At 45.0% G+C, this 22,038-nt stretch overlaps 1 protein-coding gene across 2 annotated transcripts; it reads left to right on the forward strand.

Moving 5' to 3' along the window:
- Positions 1-464: 464 nt before the first annotated feature.
- Positions 465-20,560, forward strand: Denr (density regulated re-initiation and release factor). 2 transcript variants are annotated; one of them, XM_052755420.1, is made up of 8 exons: positions 465-596; positions 1,277-1,391; positions 5,891-5,910; positions 7,397-7,481; positions 12,956-13,039; positions 16,634-16,750; positions 19,960-20,099; positions 20,213-20,560. In XM_052755420.1, the coding sequence occupies exons 2-8, from the start codon at positions 1,286-1,288 to the stop codon at positions 20,255-20,257; spliced, it is 597 nt and encodes a 198-aa protein (XP_052611380.1). In that variant the 5' UTR covers positions 465-596; positions 1,277-1,285; the 3' UTR covers positions 20,258-20,560. The 2 variants fall into 2 exon arrangements, with proteins under 2 accessions (XP_052611380.1, XP_052611379.1); XM_052755419.1 differs by lacking the exons at positions 465-596; positions 5,891-5,910; positions 7,397-7,481.
- The last annotated feature ends 1,478 nt before the right edge of the window (positions 20,561-22,038 follow it).

Raw genomic sequence — 22,038 nt, forward strand, 5'->3', positions numbered from 1 at the left:
CCAATGTAAACAGTAAATGATATGATCCCTGCAAGAATAATTCCAATTTGGGGAAGAGTCATGGAAAGCAACCCAAGTGTCTCATCCAGCCGCAATCTCTCCGCGGAGGGGCTGACTTATCCATCAGGCTGGTGGGTAGCTGGGACTCTCGGATGTAGCCCAGACACTGGGGCGAGGCTGCCCACATCACCAATAGGGAGTCACCTGTGACTCAATGGTCTCTCCGCCAGCCCAGTCCACGCCCCGCTGCGCAGGGACCTCCGGAGCCGCCGGCTCCGCCTCGCCAATAGGTAGCGAGCGCCACCTACCGGCCGCCCGCCCGCCCGCCTCTACGCCACTCGGGCCCCGCCCCTCCACCCGGGCGCAGGGCGCATGTGCCCTCCCTCTTCGCCCCGCCCACCCACTGCCCCCCCCCCCCCTCCGGCTTCTCGCGACATCCGCCTAGCGGCTGCCGGGATCTCGCGATAAAGGCCTATTGTCTCGCGCGAGCGTGCCTCCGGACGGCTTTCGGGCTGCTGTGTGGCCGGGGCCGCCGAGTTGCATGTGTCGCTTCAGCTGGCGGGAGCGGAGGCGGCGGGGGCTGTGCGCCAGGCTGGGTAACGAGCGCTCGCGCCTCTGCGCGGCTTCTGAGGGGCTGGTCGAGCGTGTGGGGGCCGGGCAGCCGGGCCGAGCTCCTCGGAGGAAGGGGGCCGGCCCGAGCGTCTCCGCGCCCGCCCACATGGGGGCCTCCCGTGGCGGTCCCCGGGAGCTCCCCTTAGCGTCTGCCGTCCTGAGGGCTGCCTGTCCTTTTCCCGGTCCCTCTGCGCCCCCCACGGTGTTGTCAGCCCAGGCCGTGGCACTTGCAGCCTCGTCCCTGGCTCGCTCTCCCTCCCTTGGCATTTTGCTGTCGCCGCACCTTGCATTCTGGTCGCCTCGAGTGACTGGTTTGCATCCCTCCCGTGTCAGCCTCCGACCTGCCCGGTCTCTGTTGAAGTCCCTCCCCCCAACTGCTTCCTCTTTTTCTCGGGTGCCCCATTTGCCCTCGCCCCCAACGCTCAGCCTTCATGGCCCATCATTGCTTCTTGCTCCCCCTGTAAATCCGTGGAGCAGGTAGCCGAGCCTAGAACGAACGGATCGTGATGTTGTGCATCCAGTGAAACTCGGGTCCTTTTTAGTAGAATCGAAACAGCTTCGGGGTGCAGGGGTACATCGTGAGAGCGAAGACTGCGCCCAAATGCTGCTCTTCGGGGTGGGGGTCGAGCTCCAAAATAGTGATGTTGTGTTACTTTGCTTGCAGGTTTGTGAGATGGCTACTGACATTTCTGAATCCAGTGGGGCTGATTGTAAAGGCGACACGAGGAACAGTGCCAAGTTAGATTCGGATTACCCCCTTCGAGTCCTTTATTGTGGAGGCAAGTGTTGGAAGGGAAAAGAAATGCCTTTTGCTCACTGTTTTTATGCCTAATGTCACATTTGGTCTTGTTAACTCTGGCATCTGTCTTTGTGGTTTGGTGGATTCTTTTTGTTTTTTTGTTTTGTTTTGTTTTTTTCAAGACAGGGTTTCTCTGTGTAGTTTTGGTGCCTGTCCTGGCTCTCGCTCTGTAGACCAGGCTGGCCTCGAACTCGCAAGAGATCCGCCTGGCTCTGCCTCCCGAGTGCTGGGATTAAAAGCGTGCACCACCACCGCCCGATGTTTGGTTTTTTGTTTTTTACTTTAATTCATTTGTGTGTGTGTGTGCACTGTGTCACGATCCATGTGTGGATGTCGAGGACCACTTGTGGACCTTAGTTCTGTCTACCGTGTAGATCCTGGGGATTGAACTCAGGTCCTCTGGCTTGGCATCATGTGCCTTTACCCCATGAGCACCTTGAGCATCTTTGAATTATTATAGTACAGGAAGGGTGTTGTTTGAGGAGAGAGGAGATGAGGTCGGGGTGATGGGTAGTAGGGCAGTCTTGGGAAAGTCTGGTTTGGATAATTAAGGTTTTTTGTGTGTAGGTGTGGGTGTGTATGCATGTGATACCAGAGGTTCAAAAGTTGGGTGACCTCCTCAGTCACACTCCACCGTGTTTTTTGAAAAGGGTCTCTCACCGAATCTGACACTCTGATGAGCTAGACTGGCTGGCTAACAAGCACCAGGGATCCTCCACCTCCCCAGTGTTGGAACTGTAGTCCTGTGCCCGTGCTGGCTTTTACATGGATGCTGAGATTACTGGCCATCCTGATTAGTCTTTAGGCTTATGTGGCAAGTACTTTATTGAATAAGATGAAGGCATCTGCCCAGCTCCAGACTTTGTTTTCAAGATGGGGGTCTCACTGTGTAGCCCTGGCTGTCCTGGAATTTTACTCGGTAGACCAGGCTGGCATTGAACTCAGAGATCTGCCTGCCTCTGCTTCTGAGTGCTGGGATTAGAGGTGAGTGACATCATGCCCAGCTCTGCCTGGACTTTTTAACAAAACCGAGTTGGAGTTTAGTAAGAAACAGGTTTTGTTTTGTTTTGCTTCCCACCCCACCCCCACCCTATCACCAAGGAAAGCCTAAGACATTTATTTCCAGTCATCTTCCACTCATTCTTTTTGTTATTTAGTTACTTATTTATTTTTGAGATAGAGTTTCACTTTGTAGCCTTGGCTAGCCTGGAACTTAGATCAACCTGCTTCTGCCCAGAGTGCTAGGATTAAAGATAGGTGCCACCATGCCTAACTACTTTTTTTAAATGGGGTTGCATATGTGTCTGAGTGGATGTATGTGTGCCACAGGTGTGCAGGATCCCATAGCGGTCAGAAGAGGGCATTGAATCCCTTGGAACTGGAGTTACAGGTGGTCCTGAGCCACCGGTGGGTGCTGGGAATCAAACCTGGGTCTTCTGTAGGAGTAGTAAGCTGTCTTAACCATTGAGCTATCAGCCCCCAACCTTTATTTCTCTCTCTGTCTCTCTTTCTTTCTCTCTCTCTCTTTCTAAATAAGCTCAATTAGCTTATTGTAGAGAAACTGTGTGGTAGCCATGGTTGAATCCTGGGTCCTGTGCATGGAGATTCTGGTCTGAGTTTTCACATGCTATTCTGTAAGTTCCTGATAGGGAGATTTTAATGGACACAGTCTCTTTCCAGAGGGTCAGGTAGCTGAAGGTCTTGGAGATGGTACCAGGGTGGCCTTGGTGAAATTGCCCAGGTGGCTCTGCAGTCCCTGCCTGAAGTACAGTGGTTATCAATACTGGCCATTGGTACCAGCGTCCTGGACACAGAAGCCAGTGTCTCTGCTAGTGGAGATGAGATACACCAGTACAGAGCTACAGCAGCCTGTCACTTTGTGTGCAGTTCTTGTGTCCTCTGCACAGGGCTGGTGGAAAGCTTGACTCCTTGGATGGCAGCAGCTACTTCCTCGGAGCACTTAGGCTCCAGACTAGTGTGACTGTTGAGGTCCCCAGTGGCAGTAAATGCCTTGACTCTGGTCTGTGGGCCAGTGTGAGTGTGCTTCTACCTCAGGAGTCTTCAGAACCCATCTCCTTAGGGGATGTCCCAGGAGAAAGTCAATGTTCTGATTCCTTAAAGGAGAATGGTCACATCCTTGACCAGGTGGCTCAGCTTGGTGATAGGGGTTCCCTTCTTGCCTTTGGTCTTCACTCCATGAGTAAAAGTACTCCTTGTGGCCTCAGTCCTGGTCCCCATCATGACCCTAGAGACTGCTGCAGAGCCTCTGAGGAAGTTACTATGGCCACTCAAGCCTGGGCCCCAGAGCCTCTGGGCCCTCCCCTGTATCAGCATCAACTCCCCTTAGGTGTTTTCCCAGGGAAGATGTTGAGAAGCAAGGAAACAGTTCTACTGTAAATCCTAAGCACAGGCTTTAAGGGAGGTGGGAGGTGCTTAGGGAAAGGGCAGTACACAGCCATGTTTGCAGGCTTCCTGAGAGGGCCATCAGGAATCTACATGTAATCCCTGCACTCAACAAAGGTTAGTCAGGAGGATTTCAAAGTTCCAGGCCAGCCTGGGCTGCATAGAACCTGTCTTAAAACTTGAAGGGACAGAGTGAAAAAGGAAGAAATTACATAGGGTTAATTGTGTTTTGTTACGGTACTGGTCATGAGAGTCAGGGGCCAGAGTGTGCTTTCTGACTTCACTTCTTCCTAGGTTTCTGTAAGATTTGGAGATTTGTGTTGTAATGTGTGTAAGCTGAGAAAAAAAGATGACATATTAAGGAAGAGAAGCACATGTTAATCCCAGTACTCAGGAGACAGACACAAACTAGCCTGGTCTACATAGCAAGTACATACATAATAAGTAAAGATGAAGCAGGGCATGGTGGCTCAGGCCTATAGTTTCAGCGCTTGGGAGGTGGAGAAAGGAAGGTTGTTGAAAGATTCAGGGCTACACAGAAACCCTGTCTCAAACTGCTCCCCCTCTCCCCCAAAAAAGGAAAACCCCCAAACCAAAATGCTAATCATGGCACATACCAAGGAGGCAGAGGCAAGAGGGTCACCAGAAATTCAAGGCCAGCCTGATTTACATAGTGAGTTCCAAGCCAGCACAGGCAAGTCGATCTCTGAGTTTGAGGCCAGCCTGGTCTACAGATTAAGTTCTAGGACAGCCAGGACTACACAAAGAAACCCTGTCTTGAAACAACAACAACCAAAAAAAAAAAAAAGGTGTTCTTCTGTTGTTTTTTGAGACTAGGCTGGCCTCTGCTTCCCAGCTGCTGGGATTAAAGGTATAACTATACTGTACCACAGTGCCCAGTTTATGGGGGTCCTAGAGATTGAGCCCAGGGTTTCATGAGTGAGAGAAGCAATAAACTGATCTACAATCTAGACAACCTCCCCCCATGTATGTCACTTCTGAAGTGGCTTTTGAAAGGCTGACACTATTCAATCTGTGCCAGTGGTGAACAGTTACTAATCTCAGGTTTAATTGAATTATTTTGTGTGTGTGAGAGCAGAGCTCAGATCAGAGGACAGCTTTGAGAGTTAATTCTCCCTCTCTTGAGGATTCCAGTACTTGAACCCAGGGAATCAGGCTTAGACTGACTACAAGTGTCTTTACCCGCGAGATCATTCTGTTCTAGTCCTTAACCTTTTTGAGAAAAGTTAACTTTCTTCAGTTCCTGTCCTGCTTTTGTACTGGCATTACAGTTACTGAAGGAAGGGGTGCTTCTAACTAACCCCCAGGGAGTTTAAGATCCACATGTGTAAGAACCACTTGGAGTAGTGGGCTCAGTTGTAAAGGATCTGACTACCAGGCCTGATGACCTGAGTTCAGTCCTTGGGACCCACATGGTCGAGAATCGCTTAGGGAGTAGAAACACAGAGTCCATGATACTAACACAGCTATAGATTAGAAGTTGAGGAAGGGGGGGGGGTCTTTGTGAAGTGTGAAGTAAGGAAGTTGACAAGGAAATGGGTCGTTGTAAGACTTTGGTGATAGGTTTTTATATGATGGTTTTCTGTGAAACAACATTTTTTGTTGAGTGCTTGTGTGAGTCAAAGATAAGGCTGGACTCTAAATGCACCTTTTGGTAGCCTCTGCCTTACACACCTGGTTTACTAAGCCTTTTACCCAGAAATCTTTGCACAGTAGTATTTGAAAAGTGAGTGGTACAGAAAAGTCTGAAGGCAGGTGGTGCGCGCTTGTAATCTCTGCACCCAAGAGGCCAGGGCAGCAAGGTCATGAAGTTTGAAGCCAGTGTGTGCTTCCTGGCTGATACTGAGTATTCTTGGGGTCTTAAGAAAGGGAAAACTCTCAAGTAGAATATTCGATTGAAAAGTAGAAGTGGTGACACATAGGTGTCTTTAAAAAGGAGAAAGAAATGAAAAACCAAAGGGAAAAATTGAAGTACTCTGTCAGGTAGAAAGTATGAGGCTCCCGTGTTGTCATGGTTTTAACATTTCACGTCTTTTTTTCTCTCCATTTCTCTAGTCTGTTCATTACCAACAGAGGTAAGTCCTACTTGTTAGGTTTTTTTGTTCTCTTTTTTTCTGCATGTGAGATCACTCTTTTTTTAGAGTTAATCTGAGAGTTCTTCTATTTTTCATTTCTTATCAATTGATAATATTTCAATCTTTTGTAGAGAACTTTGAATCAGAATACTTAAAATTTTTTAAGTGAGAGAGAGTGTGTGTGTGTGTGTGTGTGTAAGTAAGTGTAAGTGACATGTTCCACAGTGCCCTTGTAGAGGTCAGAGGACAACTTACAGGAGTCAGTTCTCTGCTATCATGTGGGTTCCTGGAATCAAATTCAAGTTCTCAGGCTTGGTAGCAAGCACATGGACTCACTGAGCCATCTTGTTGGCCCTGGATCAGAATACTTTTTAATCTTATAAATTAGACATTTGAAGTAGGGTTTTAGCCAGGTGTGATGGTGCATACCTTTAGTCCCAGCATTCATGGGGCAGAGGCAGGCAGGTCTCAGTTCAATGATGCCAGGCTACACAGAGAAACCTTGTTCAGATAACCAAAAATGAGCCAGGCAGTAGTTATGCATGCCTTTAATCCCAGAAGTCCAGAGGCAGAGGCTGACGTATCTCTGTGAGTTCAAGGCCAGCCTGTCTACAAATTGAGTTCCAAGACAGCAAAGAGTACACAGAGAAACCCTGTCTCAAAAGAAAAAAAAAAAGAAAGAATGAATGAATGAATGAATGTAGGGTCTTGCTATGTTGCCCAGATTAGCCTTGAACTCAGCTGTGCTCAAATAATCCTTCCTTAATCCTCCTGAGTATCTGTGATTATAGATGTCTTTTTTCTTAAAAATACTTATGTATTTTTATTTATGTGTATTGTGTGCATCATATGTATGTGTGTACTGTGTGCATACAGTGCCCTCTGGTCAAAGAAGGCATTGGATCCATTGGAACTGGAGTTGGAGGTGGTTGTGAGCCAACATGTGAATGCTGGGACCTGAATTAGGGCCCTCTGCAACAGCAATAAGTGCTCTTAACCGATGAGCATCTCTCCAGCCCCGTGTGTACATCTGTTTTGTACTTGGCTGTGTGCTTTAGATTTTTTGTATGGAATTCATGAGTAGTCGGATGGTGGAAGCAAAAGTAACCTGAAAGCCAAGACTTAACATGCATGAGCAGAGGAAGAATGAGGAGTAGAAATTGTGTTTAAGACTTTCCTCAGTCAAGCTCTGTGGACAAGTCAGGAAAATAATGAAGGCCCTTTGTGACCAAAGCAGGGAACATCTTAAAGGATGTTTCCTACTTGAATTACAGATTTCCTATGGATGATCAGGTGAGGCTGAACATGGTGGCCTGTAATTCCAGTACCCTGATTTAGATTTAAGAGACTTCCTGGCTACATAGTGAGATAGTGAGTGTATGTGTGTAGTTTGCATTCTGTGTGTATCAAGTGTATGGGGTGTTTTAATTACATTGGTTGAAATGCACGTTTTCTCACTCAGTTTGTTCTTCTCCTTCCCTTCCAGTACTGTGAATATATGCCTGATGTTGCTAAATGTAGACAATGGCTAGAGAAGAATTTTCCAAATGAGTTTGCAAAACTGACTGTAGGTATGGACTTTTTCCTTTTTTGAACATAGGTTTTTATTTTATTCAAACTGTACTAACGAATCAAATACATGTGTGGCATTTTAAACATAGGGAAGTTTAGCTGGACCTGGTGGTGAAAGGCCTGCCGCCCGGTTTTGTGGCCGACTGAGGTTGGACAGCGATGTCAAGGCCAGCTTGGGCAGCTTAGGAGACCCTGTCTCTTAAAGAGGTTGTGGATGTAGCTCAGTGGTAGGGTGCTTACTTAGCATGTCCAGGGTCCTAGTCCTAACAGAAAAAGATAGGAAAATTCTTTTCAGGATGTTGTACAATTTCACCAGTTTTGGTTAACTTTAAAATTATTTAAATTCAGAGAGAAGATAGATCTTTGGGTCAACTGACATAAAAGTGAATGATTTAGGGGCAAATATATATTCATATTTTTCTTGTAAACAACTTGGCTGAGAATGGCAATTGTGGGTGGAGGGTGCTCAGAGCTGGTTAGAGAATGAGGCTGTTTAGAGCAGCATTGGATGTGAGGTGTGAGGAAGAGGGGCACTCGGGCTAGGGTTTAAGCATCTCAGTGGAATTGATGGTTGCTGGGGTGTCACAGACAGGAACAGATTTCGCAGCTCTTATTGATGGCTTCTCTTACAAGGTTTGTAAAAGGCAGCAGGAACAAGGAAAGGTAGGCTTCAGACAGGCCTATTTCACTCCAGTGCATCCCATGTTGCCCCTCTCTTTGCTGCTCAGTTTTTGTATTATATACATGAGGCAAACACTCTTGTCCTTGGTTAAGACCTTTGGAGATAATAGCTTCTTACTTAGTCACTCTTTGTTGAAGAGAACACTTAAAGGCTGCTCTTGTAATTAGCTCCTGCATTTCAACCCTGAGCATGACCTGCCTAGACATGCTTATGACTGGGAGAGGGACGTAGAAGCGTGTCTCATCCAGGAGCAGATGTTAACAGGATCAGTGTGAAGATTCTAAACTGACAATGAGATAAGTAGGATTGACTGGTTCTGTGAGTGCCCTCTTGTCTGCAGAGTAAATAAAGACAATTTTACACAGAGTGCTTTCCTCAAAGGAGTAGGAGAATGCCACCAGTGTGAGGGAGGATGGCTCACAGCAGGCCGGGGGCCTGACCCCTCCACCAGCTGTCATGTTAATAACAAGTTGTTTGTATTTTACTTTTGTTTCTGTGTTAAAGACACAGGTTCTATTTTGTTTAGTTTTTGAGACAATCACACCATTTAACTCTGGCCAGAACTTGATAAATGTAAAAAAATAAAAAAGATTAAAGTTTCTTTTTTTCCTTTTATTATTATTTTTTAGATTTTATTTTTAGTTTGTGTGTGTGGGTGTTTTGCCCGCACATATGTCTGTGCACCACATGCGTGCCTGATGGAGGCAGAGAGAGGGTGTAAGATCCCCTGTAGCTGGATCTTTGTGAGCTGTCAAGTGGATGCTGGGAATCGAACCCAAGTCCTCTGCAAGAATAACAATTGCCCTTGCCTGCTAAGCCATCTCTCTAGCCCCATAAGAAATTTTCTTGACCTATGTGTTTTACTTCCCTTTCACATGGGTACAAAAGAGTCATAATTTGTGAGTTGGGCATAGTGATGTATCCTATAATCCTACTATCTGGATGGCTGAGGCAGAGTTTTGTGGGGTGTTTGTTTTGTGTTTTGATTTTTTGAGATAAGGTTTCATTATGTAGCTCTGGCTGTCCTGGAACTCAGAAATCTGCCTGCCTCTGAGTGCTGGGATTAAAGGCATGCACTACAACACCTGACTTCTCTTTCTGTTTTTGTTTTTAGCTATTACTATTTTTTTAAAGTAGGTGTGTGTATAGTTGTATGCAGGTGTCTAAGGAAGCTGGAAGTGTCACATCTCCTTGGAGCTGGAATTAACAGTTATAAGCCACCTGATGTGGATGTTGGGAACCAAACTCAGTTACTTTGCAAGGGCAGCAAGTGCTCTTAACTTCTGAGCCATCTCTCTCTAGCCCCTGTTTTGTTTTGAGATGGGGTTTCCCTATGTAGCCCAAGCTGGCCTGATCCTCCTGCCAAATGCTGTCTTAAAAAACAAAATCCTTGCCGGGCGGTAGTGGCTCATGTCTTTAATCCCAGCACTCAGGAGGCAGAGGCAGGTGGATCTCTTTGATTTCCAGGACAGCTAGGGCTGTTACACAGAGAAACCCTGTCCTGGGGGGGCAGAGGGGTGGATCCTCAACCAGGCGAAGTGGTGCTCACCTTTAATTCCAGCACTCAGAGGCAGATGGATCTCTGTGAGTTTGAGACCAAAACAAACAAACAAATGCATAAATAAATAAATAAATAAATAAATAAATAAATAAATAAATAAATAAAAATTCTGGGCATTTTGTTCTCTATTAACCATCTCTATAGTAGATACAATAAACTTACAAAGAGAAAAGGCTAATTTGGCCTATGGTTCTGTTTAAAGATCTTTGTCCAGTCGGGCAGTGAGTGGTAGCTTATGTTTTTAATCCTAGCACTCAGGAGGCAGAGGCAGATGGATCTCTGTGAGTTTGAAGCCAGCCTGGTCCAGGACAGCCAGGACGACAGAAACCTGTCTCAAAAAAACAAAAGATGTCAGTCCATCACTGTGGTCCTCTTGGTCTGGGCCTGTACTAAGGCAGCAGGAGTTACTTCATGACTGGGAAGTGAAAAAGGAAAGAACTGGGTCCCATTGTCTCCAAGTTGAAGTCCCCAGTGACTGTCTCCTTCTAGACCATAGCACTCTTCACTTTAAACCCTCCTACTGTGCCCCACCCCTTAAAACAGTGACACCTTCTTGGGGACTAAGTCTTTAACACCTGAGCCTTTGGAGGATACATAGCCAGACTGCAGCACTTACTGTAATACTTTCAGAGTTCAATTTCATTAGAGTATAGTATAGTCATTTGCTTTGTAGATACTATATTCAGCTAGTGTGGGATGCTTTATTTACTTAGGTTGCTCAGAGGTAAACTTTAAAAAAACGCTATGTTTGTGTGTGTGTGTCTGTCTGTCTGTCTGTCTGTCTGTCTGTCTGTGGGAGCTATGCTTTCCATGTCACAAACTCAGGTTGTTAAGGTTTAAAGCAAGTGCCTTAGCCACTGAGCCTTCTCTACAGCCCTGTTTTTTTTTTTTTTTTTTTTTTTTGGTTTTTTCGAGACAGGGTTTCTCTGTGTAGCTTTGCGCCTTTCCTGGAACTCACTTGGTAGTCCAGGCTGGCCTCGAACTCACAGAGATCCGCCTGGCTCTGCCTCCCAAGTGCTGGGATTAAAGGCGTGCGCCACCACCGCCCGGCTACAGCCCTGTTTTGTGTTGAGATGGATCTCATGCAGCCCAGGCTGGCCTCAAACTTACTCTGCAACTGAGAATGACCTTGAACCCCCACCCACTCTTTTTTTTTTTTTTTTTAACAGTTGAAGAAAGGGGTCATTAGAGGGGTGAGGAAACACACAAATGCAATAGACACATAGAAAAAAAAGAAAAAGACCTCAGCAAAGGGGGGGGGGGATGACGACAACAGACAGACAGACAGACAGACACACACACACACACACACACACACACTTTCGTGTTTTAAAGCCTCTAAAGAATTTTCCTCCCCTAATTTGGCTTGAAGAAAGCTAGGATGGTTGGTCGGCTCAGAACTGTTGTGTGGCATATCTTGAGCAGGCTTTGAACTTGTTGAGCTAGTCTATTAGCAGGGGGCCTGCTGGTGGGAGACCAAGGCCTACAAAGGCCTCTCTTATAGAGCCTTTTAAGCTGCTGGGCTTTTGTCTCAAGTCTGGAGGGTAAGGAGGAAGCTGGCCATTTTAGGAATTCGCCACCTTTATTACCCAGCAGTGTCCTCTCTTCACTGTCTGTCTGCCTAACTTGTAATTTCCCTTCTCTCAGAGGTCACCCTTACTGCTCTTAGGGGACTCAAGGAGGATGATGGGGGCGGCAGTCAGAGTGCCTCAGAAGAGAGTCTGTCTAAGGGGCCACAAAACTTAACCAATGGCAGAGAGCTAGAGCATAAGACAGCCGTTTGGTGATGGTGTGTATCTTTGGAGCTTGTCATACTAGTTGGGTAGCATCTGTTAGTACACTGTAATTCCTACTAAGAGTGTAGTGGGAAAAATAGCTGGGGCAGTTTTACTCTTAGTAGAGGAAGAGAACATATAAAACCATCTAAGGAATCCTTGGCAGGCTCTGTCACAGGTATTGATGAGACTGATGATTTCTCTGCCACCATTGTCTACTGTATGTACACTGTGGAGAAGTTCTTTTATCAGGTTTTAGAGTTCAAGGAGCCGGGTGGTGGTGGCACACGCCTTTAATCCCGACACTCGGGAGGCAGAGACAAGCAGATCTCTGTGAGTTCGAGGCCAGCCTGGTTTACAGAGCGAGATCCAGGACAGGCACCAAAACTACACAGAGAAACCCTGTCTCAAAAAATCCAAAAAAAAGTAGTTCAAGGAGTAAGCTGGGCATGGTGGTACACACCTTTATCCTAGCTGTCCAGAGGCAGAAGCAAGTGGATCTCTGAGTTCGAGGCCAGCCTAGTCTACATTGTGACTTGCAGGACAGTCAGGGCTACACAGAGAAACCCTGCCTCCGAAAACCAAAACAAACAAGCCAGTTTAAGCTTATAAGTTGGCCTTTGAGTTTCTTTTATTGTAACCTCATGGGGAACATTTAAGACACAGGTTATCGGGCTGGAGAGATGGTTCAGAGGTTAAGAGCACTGGCTGCTCTTCCAGAGGTCCTGAGTTCAATTCCCAGCAACCACATGGTGGCTCACAACATCTATAATGAGATTTGGTGCCCTCTTCTGGCCTGCAGACAGACATTCAGACAGAACACTGTAAATAATAAATAAATAAAATTAAAAAAAAAAAAAAAGACACAGGTTATCACAGGAAGGAATTTTGGCGTCATGGTTAACATAAGTTTTGTTTAAGAAGACAAGGCATAATTTTGTAGCTGCCTGGACCGTGTACCAGAAACAGTAGAATACTGTAGCAGGCCTATTGGCAGTGTTTCCAGTAAGAAATACCACTGTCAGTGGTCCTCAAAAGAAATCTGAGACAAACCCCCCCAAAATGATGCAGTCTAGGAGTTTTGATCAGGTTTCTTTTCTCTGTCAGTTAAGTAATTAAAAGTAAATAAAAATCTGATAGCAGCAGAGAAATCTCAAGCATTGCAGACAATCAGCAGTTGAAGAATGGTGTTTATTGGGGGTGAGGAAACACATCAGTAGACACACAGAATAAAAGACCCTCTGCAAAGCGGTAGGGGACTCAGGAAGTGGAAAAATCCTGGCCTTGCACTCCTGATGCCTTTACCTCAGTGCTGGAATGAAAGTGGGAACAGAACCTAGGGCTTTATGCACTCAGAACTTTTTAGCCTGAGCCACATCCTCATCGTGTGATTTCTTTTTTTAATATTAGTATTAAAATGATGTTCATGCTCTTGTATTTTATTTTTCTATCCAGAAAATTCACCGAAACCAGAAGCTGGAATTAGTGAAGGTCAAGGAACAGTAGGGGAAGAGGAGGAGAAGAAAAAACAAAAGAGAGGTAAGAGAGCTGATCCACGTTTGATTTATGCAAACATCCCTCCTGTAGAGGATAGGGGAGTGGTGAGGGCTCCAAGGTAAAGAGCTTCTGCCTGTTAACGTGAGCTGGGCATGCTGGCTCATGCTTGTAATCTTAGTATTTGAGAGATTCAGGCCAGAGAACTGTGGGTATTCGAGGCCAGCCTGAGCTGCATAATGAGACTCTTGTCTCAAAAAGCAAAAACCAGCTGGTCACCTTTAATCTCAGCACTTGGGAGGCAGAGGCAGGCAGATCCCTTGAGTTCCAGGACAGCCAGAGTACGTAGACAAACCTGTCTGAAAAGGAAAAACAAAACAAAACAGATTCAAAATAAAAGCGTGTTTGTGTGCATTTAAAACACAGCCAGCCTGCTGAAGGTTCCTTCTGTTGAAGTGGAATGAGCTGTTAGTACACTTAGCTCTCTCCTCTCTAAAACAAGTTTTCTTTTTTGAGACAGGGTTTCTCTGTGTAGCAGCTCTGGTTGTCCTGGAACTTCCCTTGTAGACCAGGTTGACCTTGAACTCACAGAAATCCACCTGCCTGTGCCTCTCAAGTGCTGGGATTACAGGTGTACGTCACAACCCCCTAGCTAAAACAGATTCTTTATGCTATGGCACCTAGTCCCTACCCATCTCTTCCTCATTAATTGTTTTGTGAGTAAAATTAGCTTATCATTTATTTTTATTTTATTCATATAGGTGTTTTGCCTGTCTGTATACTGTGTGCATGCATTGTCCATAGAAGATAGACATTAGGGCCGGGCGGTGGTGGCGCACGCCTTTAATCCCAGCACTTGGGAGGCAGAGCCAGGCGGATCTCTGTGAGTTCGAGGCCAGCCTGGGCTACCAAGTGAGTTCCAGGAGAGGCGCAAAGCTACACAGAGAAACCCTGTCTCGAAAAACCAAAAAAAAAAAAAAAAAAAAAAAAAAAAAAAAAAAAAAAAAAAAAAAAGAAGATAGACATTAGGGGTCAGATCTCTGAAACTAGAGTTACAGGTGGCTATTCGCAGTCATGTGGGTGCTGGGAACAAAACTAAGGTCATCTTTAAAAACAGCAAGTGTGCTTAACTGCTGAGCCATTTTTCTAGCCGCAGCTTATAAATATTTTAAAGTTTTTTGCCATACACACACACCTTATTTTCCCCAGTGCTGGACATTGAACCCAAGGCCCTACCCATGCTACTTACAACATCTATAAGGTCTCTGCTAAGAGTCTGTTGCTATCTTTTCCTTACTTTTCTCACCCATTCTTAGCCAGATGCCTTTACTAAAGTGGACTCACCTCCCACCCCCTACATTTATTACTCACCGCTCACTCCAGCCTGCTTAACCTGACTTTAATTTTTCTGAAACTGCTCTGGTAAAAGTCACCAGTGTCTTGGTATTTGCTAAGTAGAAAGAACATATGAAAGCCAGGTGTGGTGTTGTGTGGTGTGGTGTTGCACACCTTTAGTCCCACACTCGGGAGGCAGAGGCAGTTGAATCTCTGTGCGTTTGAGGCCATCTGGTCTACAGAGTGAGTTCCAGGACATCCAGGACTACATTAGAAACCCTGTCTTGAAAGACAAAAAAAAAAAAGCACCTGAACCTTTCTGAAGTGTGGATTTCCCTGGTTTGTCTGTTTGTAAGGATCTCTTTTTTTTCCTGGTGTCCCTTCAGAGTAACTTCCCAGGCCCTGTCCTAGGTCCTCTTACCTTCTCATTCTGTTCATTCTCCCAGGATATTTCTATTGTATCTCTAACTTCTGCTACACTATATACCTGTAATACCTGGCCCATGTCAGGCTGGAAATGTGCATGGTCCCCACAGATACCACAAATGAAGACTTCCTAAGCTAAATTGACCGAGTCCTGAATCGATCTTTTATTTCCCCCATTTTAGCAGATGTAGCTCAATTATCCTATCGCCTGAGCTGGAAACCTGAGAACTGTATTAGGCTCTGCTCCCATTAACAGTCCTAGAATCCGACCTTTCTCTTGCTCCTGCTCTTTACAGCTGATAGTTGTTCCCAATGCCATATTTGGTTTATAGTTTGATTAGTTTTTGCTGGAGTGAATGCGGGAACTGCATTTGCTTCTCTTTCTACAGTTCACACTAGAGCTGACCTGATCTTCATAACCATGAGTCCATTCTTTCATTCTTTCTGTCTTGAGTGGCGTCTCTTTGTCCAGTGTAGTCATTGCTGAGCTTGGCTCTAGTTCTTACTGACTTCTGACCTCCTGTACTCCGTACCCATAAGCATGCTTCAGTAAGACAAGCATGCTTCCCAGATTCATTTTCTCTTGGACTGAATGGATGTCTGTCTTGTACCTTCCCAGTCATTTGACCTGAACACGCCTCAGGTCTCTAACACTCACTTCCATAGGAAACATTTTCTGTCCTTTTTATTTTTCATATATATCTATCTATCTATATATATAGATAGATATATATGTTTATTGTGCCAGGCAGTGGTGGCCCACACTTTTGTTCCTAGCACTCAGGAAGCAGAGGCAGGTCGAGCTTTGAGTTTTATGACAGCCAGGCTACACAGAGAAACCCTGTCTTGAAAAAAAAAACAAAACCAAAAAGTATTCATTGCGTGTGGAAAGTAGTATACACTTGAGGAGGTCAGAGGAGTCTGCAGGAGCCAGCTCTTTCCTCGCATCATGTGGGTTCTGGGGATTGAACTCAGGTCGTTAGGCTTGACACCAAGCACTTTTACTTGATGACACACCCATGGGCCCCTAAGACTTGGTCTTACCAAGTAGGCCAGGCTGGACTTGTGTAGCTTCCTGATAAAAAATGATTACCTAATTTATTCCGGTATAAAAACTCCAGAGTCAGAAGTTGAGATAAAGACTTGAAGAATCTAAGGAAAGTGGAGTGATTGGCTGACCCTCTCTCCATATTCTCTGGAACCTCCAACCTCAGAAATTCCACTCCCAAAGTCCTCCAAGAACTATGTCTAATCCGGGTCAGCCAATTGCTGACTTTGTCCTAGATTCAAGGTTGCTTTATTGGCACAGTGGAACAGCTATAGTGACAATTCTCCTGCAACAGACTTGAACTTAGTTTCTTCCCTCACTTTCTTTTTTTTTTTTTTTTTTTTTTTGGTTTTTTTTTTTTTGGTTTTTTCGAGACAGGGTTTCTCTGTGTAGCTTTGCGCCTTTTCCTGGAACTCACTTGGTAGCCCAGGCTGGCCTTGAACTCACAGAGATCCGCCTGGCTCTGCCTCCCGAGTGCTGGGATTAAAGGCGTGCGCCACCACCGCCCGGCTTCCCTCACTTTCTGAGTGCCGGCACTATAGGCCTGCACCACCATGTTTGGTTTAACACTCCCACCCCCACTCATTTTAATGGATCGTGAGTTTCTGGAGGGTGGGAACTATGTCCTTCCTGCTTATCTTTGCATCCTCAGTCCTTAGTGCAGTGCTGGGCACATAGTAAGTACTAATTGATAAATGTTTATTGAGTAAGTGGCCTGTGTGATTTTGTAAATTAGAAAAGGAGCTTGAACACAAAGCTAAAGACTCAGTATTGTATGTTTTACAATTATGAAAAGAGAAGCAATTGATGTGATCTCTTTCTTAATGAAGGTGGAAGAGGTCAGATAAAACAGAAGAAGAAGACAGTACCACAGAAGGTCACGATAGCCAAAATTCCCAGAGCAAAGAAGAAATACGTGACGAGAGTGTGTGGTCTTGCAACTTTTGGTGAGTTGAGGTTTTAGTTTGTTCCTTTGTTTACAGCCTGGAATATATCTGCTTAGATGTATAAACTGGAGTCTTATCTGTATCATGAAATACCATAGTTCTGCTGTTTGCTCGTTTTTGTGACGTTGGGGAAGCTGCATCACTGCTTCCATATATCTGTTTATGCCAAGAATATACTAGAAGAGGTTTTGCCTTTCTGGTTTTTTTTTGTTTTGTTTTTTGTTGTTTGTTTGTTGTTGTTTTCAAGACAGGCTTTGGTACCTGTCCTGGAACTCGCTCTGTAGCCCAGGCTGGCCTCAAACTCACAGAGATCCACCTGCCTCTGCCTCCCGAGTGCTGGGATTAAAGGTGTGTACCACCACCGCCCGGCTTTCTATTTTTATTTATTTTATTACATGTGTAGGTGTTTCACCTGCATGTATGTCTGTATACCATGTGCCCACAGAGGGTGCCGGAGCCCAAGGACTAGAGTTACAGATGGTTGTGAGCCACCATGTGAGTGCTGGGAATTGGACCCAGAGAAACTGTAAGAGCAGCCAGATATCTTTCTGGCCCCCAGTTCTGGACTTTTTTTTGGGGGGGGGGAGGGTGGCCGTGGCAACAAGGTCTTGCTTTGTAGCCCAGGTTATCCTGGAGCTTGCTGTGAAGTTCAGGCAGTCCACCCACCTTATTTTCTAGGTGTTGAGATTACAGGCATGTGCCATGTTCAGCACAAGACTCTTTCTTTTTTACTTTTTTTTTTCTTTCTGTTTTGTTTTTCTTAAAGGCAGGGTTGCCAGGTGTGATTTAATTTCAGCACTCCACCTTTAATTCCAGCACTCAGGAGGCAGAAGCAGGCATATGCCAGTCTGGTCTACATAGGTAGTTCTAGGTCAGCCAGGGTTACATAGTGAACCCTTGTCTCAAGGGAAAAAAAAAGAGTGGGTGGGGCTTCTGTATTTCAAGCTGGCTCTGCTAGTAATGAAGGGTAAGGATGACCTTGAGCTTCTGATTCTCCTGCTTCCACCTCCAAAGTACTGGTTTATAGGAGTGTACCACCTGCCTAGTGGTCCCCTGCTGGAGATTAAAAGTGAGGGCCTCCCAGATGCTAGGCAAGGACTTTTCCTATTCAGCTAAGTCTCAGGTTTTATATTTCTAACTATAGTTTCAGAATTAACATTTAAAGTCTTTCATAGAAGACACTAGCACAGCCGGGCGGTGGTGGCGAGCGCCTTTAATCCCAGCACTCGGGAGGCAGAGGCAGGCGGATCTCTGTGAGTTCGAGGCCAGCCTGGGCTACCAAGTGAGTTCCAGGAAAGGCGCAAAGCTACACAGAGAAACCCTGCCTCAAAAAACCAAAAAAAAAAAAAAAAGAAGACACTAGCACACCTCCACCCCTGCCCCCAATCTGGTGGTTTTGCTTGGTTTTATTTGCTTGCTTTTTGTTTTTGAAAGCTGTCTTGCTATGTTGCCTTGGCTGGGCTCAAACTACTGCTTAGCCTCCTAAGTTTCTGGGGTTGCAGGTATGTACCACTGCCCAGCTCTTAGGGGATTGCTGCTTGAATATATTTGCATAGAATCAGGAGTGCTAAGTAAGACTTGACTGCTGGAGAGAGGCAGTCCTTTTTGAGAGAGGTTTGAAAAATAGCCTATCTCTGGGAATGACTGTAGAGATGTGAGTGAGGGGAGGTGGGTAGTGGCAGGGAGTTCTGTTCAGAGCCCTTCAGTTGCTGGAAGATGTGTAAAAATGTAAACTAAGGTCTCTGTGTGTGACAATACAAAATGTACAGATTGAAAAATACAGCCGGGCGTTGGTGGCGCACGCCTTTAATCCCAGCACTCGGGAGGCAGAGCCAGGCGGATCTCTGTGAGTTCGAGGCCAGCCTGGACTACCAAGTGAGTTCCAGGAAAGGCGCAAAGCTACACAGAGAAACCCTGTCTCGAAAAACCAAAAAAAAAAAAAAAAAAAAAAAAAAAAGAAAAAAAAAAGAAAAATACATCACTGTAGCTAGAGTTTTCCTGCCTGGCCCACAGTCAGGGCAAATCTCTCTCACCTGCCAGTCCCACAACCTCTCAGACCCAACCAAGTAAACACAGAGACTTATATTGCTTACAAACTGTATGGCCATGGCAGGCTTCTTGCTAACAGTTCTTACAGCTTAAATTAAACCATTTCCATTAATCTATACCTTGCCACGTGGCTCGTGGCTTACCGGCATCTTCACATGCTGTTTGTCATCGTGGCAGCTGGCAGTGTCTCTCTGACTCAGCCTTCCACTTCCCAGCTTTATTCTCCTCCTTGTCCCGCCTACACTTCCTGCCTAGCCAATGGCCAATCAGTGTTTTATTTATTGACTAATCAGCAACACATTTGCCATACAGAACATCCCACAGCACTTCACTAAACTGCATTTTAAATATTAAGGTTATCCTGTTGAGGTGGCACATTCCTGTAATCCTGCCACTTGGGAAATGTCTTAGTCAGAGTTTCTATTGCAGTGAAGAGACACCATGACCACAGCAACTCTTATAAAAGGAAAACATTTAATTGGGGCTGCTTTACAGTTTCAGAGGTTTAGTCCATGATCATCATGGTGAGAAGCATGGCCATGTTCAGGCAGACGTGATGCTGAAGAGGTAGCTGAGAGTTCTACATCTTGATCCACAGGCAGCAGGAGACATTGTGTGTCACAGTGGGCATAGCTTGAGCATATGAGACCTCAAAGCCCACCTCCACAGTGACACACTTCCTTCAACAAGGCCACACCTCCTAATAGTGCAACTCCCTATGGGCCAAGCATTTAAACACATGATCTAAGAGAACCATTCCCATTCAAACCACCACAGAAGCTAAGACAGAAGTTCAAGGTCAGCGGGGCTCTGTAAACAAAACAGACTTAGGCATAGAGGTTTGGTTCTCTGTTGTCGGTTTTCTATTACAAAGAACTAAAGCATGTATGAACGTGATCTTGGAAGTAATGTGTTCCTGGATTCGTTCTGTTTTCTTTCTAGACAGGGTTGGTCTCAGTGTCGTCGTCGTCTCCCCCCGCCCCCTTCCACCATCTGTCTCGCCATTTTTGTCTTACTATGTTATAGAGTACTGTGGAGGATGCTGTTTTATGTACTGAGACTGCATGACCTTGAAAATATATGTTAAAATTGAAATATCTTTGTTGTCCAATTCCAATTATAGTCTTGCCCTTCTTTTTCTAAAAAACAAACCAAAACAGAAATTGATCTCAAAGAAGCACAAAGATTTTTTGCTCAAAAATTCTCCTGTGGTGCCTCAGTAACAGGAGAGGATGAGATCATCATTCAGGGAGACTTCACAGATGACATAATCGATGTCATTCAGGAAAAGTGGCCAGAGGTAAGTGCACAGGATGCATGCACCCGTAGAAACAAGATTTTTAAAGCAAGTCACTTCATTTCTTTGTTAATTTTTGCCTCAATTCCTGAACTTCTTTTACCTGTGTCTTTCAGGTGGATGATGACAGCATCGAAGACCTTGGAGAAGTGAAGAAGTGATTTTGGAGTCCTGTGTTTCTGAGCTGACCCGAGAGTTGACAGGGCCAACAGAGGAGAGGCCTTTCAGAAATATATACATATGTATATATGTGTATATATATATATCCTACAGTAAAGCTGTGGACTCCTCATCCTTGGCGTTCTCACTGTTCTGTACAAGGCTGCTTGGTTTGTTTGTTTGTTTGTTTGTTTGTTTTTTTAATTGCCAAAGTCTGATAAACAGAGAGAGAGAGAGAGAGAGAGACTGTCATGCTTATGCATGAATCTGAATTTAGTCAAATAAAACATTTTGGTCATTTGGTACTGATTTTTTTTTTTTTTTTTAATTTTTATTTTAGAAAAACACTGTGCCCCCCCCCCCCCCCCAACTCGGTGCTGTCAGTGGGACCCAGGGCCATGTGCTGGGCATGCATTGCCACTGAGCTGGACTCTTGGCACCAAAACCTTCTTATTTTGGGAAGTGTTTCTGTTGGTTATCTTACTGGGAGAAAGCTGAGCGACTCTTCAAAAGAAATTGTATTTCCTTTTCTTAGTAGAAGTGTGTCCTTGGTTGGTGAGAATCTAATGGGGTTTTGGTTGGATTAGGTTCTTCATTAACACAAAGTCCACTTCGTTGATGTAACAAACAACATGGAATGGGTAGGTTTGCTCAAGTCATTCCGGAGATTACTTGATAAGTACATTAAAAGCCTCAAAACCATGTGCACTGTGACCCTTCAACACTGTCCTAAGATAAGAACAAGTCTTGCATGCAGCTCATGGATGAGGGTACTATTCACAATGTTACTGATGATGTTAGAGCTCATAAATAATGCAGAACAGTTAAAAGAAATGCTGATGTGTCTTGTGGGTAGGACACTGTGTATTTGAAAAAGCTTTCCCCAAGAATATTAGGAACCTGCTTGGTAATGTTGAGTAGGGTCAGACCCCAAATTTGTTTTAGACATTTTTTCTTACTGTTACAAGTGGACGGATGCTCAGAGAGGCTGGGAATTCTTGTTCTAGCTATATATACCATGTGGGTAAAATTTTAACCAATTAAAAATGGCATGTATCTGTTCTCGGTCTACAGTTTTAGAAGTAGTAATTAAACTAACTTATGGAGAAACTGATCATTTTAATGAATGCACTGGGTGAAATTAAACTGAAAATCAGGTGTTCATGTGAAAAGGCTTTTATTTTTTAAATTGCTATAGGTGTGGGAGTATATATAGCTGAGCAGTACAAGCACTTGCCTAGCATGCACAAGGCCATTGCATTCAACCCAGTGTCACAAACAAAAGTTGTATAGAAGATACCTTTAAGAATTTAGAATCCCTGAAATCATTAATTATACAAATATATTCTCTCCCCCCCCCCTTTTTAAGATTTATTTATTATGTACACAGAAGAGGGCGCCAGATCTCATTACAGATGGTTGTGAGCCACCATGTGGGTGCTGGGAACTCAGGGCCTCCTGAAGAGCAGTTGGTGCTCTTAACCTCTGAGCCGTCTCTCCAGCCCTCCCTTTTTCTTTTATTTATGTGCACTGGTGTTTTGCCTGCATGTATGTCTGTATGAGGGTGTCTCGTACTCTTGAACCGGAGTTACAGACAGTTGTCAGCTCCCCTTGGGTGCTGGGAATTGAACCCAGGTCTTCTGGAAGAACAGCCAGTGCTCTTAACTGCTGAGCCATCTCTCCAGCCCTGAAAGGGTGTTTAGGGGAAAAAAAAAGTTAGAAAAAAAATGTGTAATAAAGATGGAAGGGTAAAAAGAAATTTTTCACCAACTGAAATTTGCCA

The sequence above is a fragment of the Peromyscus californicus genome, unplaced genomic scaffold (genome assembly GCF_007827085.1).
Source record: "Peromyscus californicus insignis strain IS unplaced genomic scaffold, ASM782708v3 Scaffold_2__1_contigs__length_46816999, whole genome shotgun sequence".
NCBI classification, from domain to species: Eukaryota; Metazoa; Chordata; class Mammalia; order Rodentia; family Cricetidae; genus Peromyscus; species Peromyscus californicus.

Excerpts from the sequence above, each read along its gene's own strand:
- Denr (XM_052755420.1), top strand. The coding sequence starts at position 1,286 with ATGGCTACTGACATTTCTGAATCCAGTGGGGCTGATTGTAAAGGCGAC. Across the intron at positions 16,751-19,959 it reads GTGTGGTCTTGCAACTTTTG|AAATTGATCTCAAAGAAGCA; the intron begins GTGAGTTGAGGT and ends AAACCAAAACAG. Across the intron at positions 20,100-20,212 it reads TTCAGGAAAAGTGGCCAGAG|GTGGATGATGACAGCATCGA; the intron begins GTAAGTGCACAG and ends TGTGTCTTTCAG.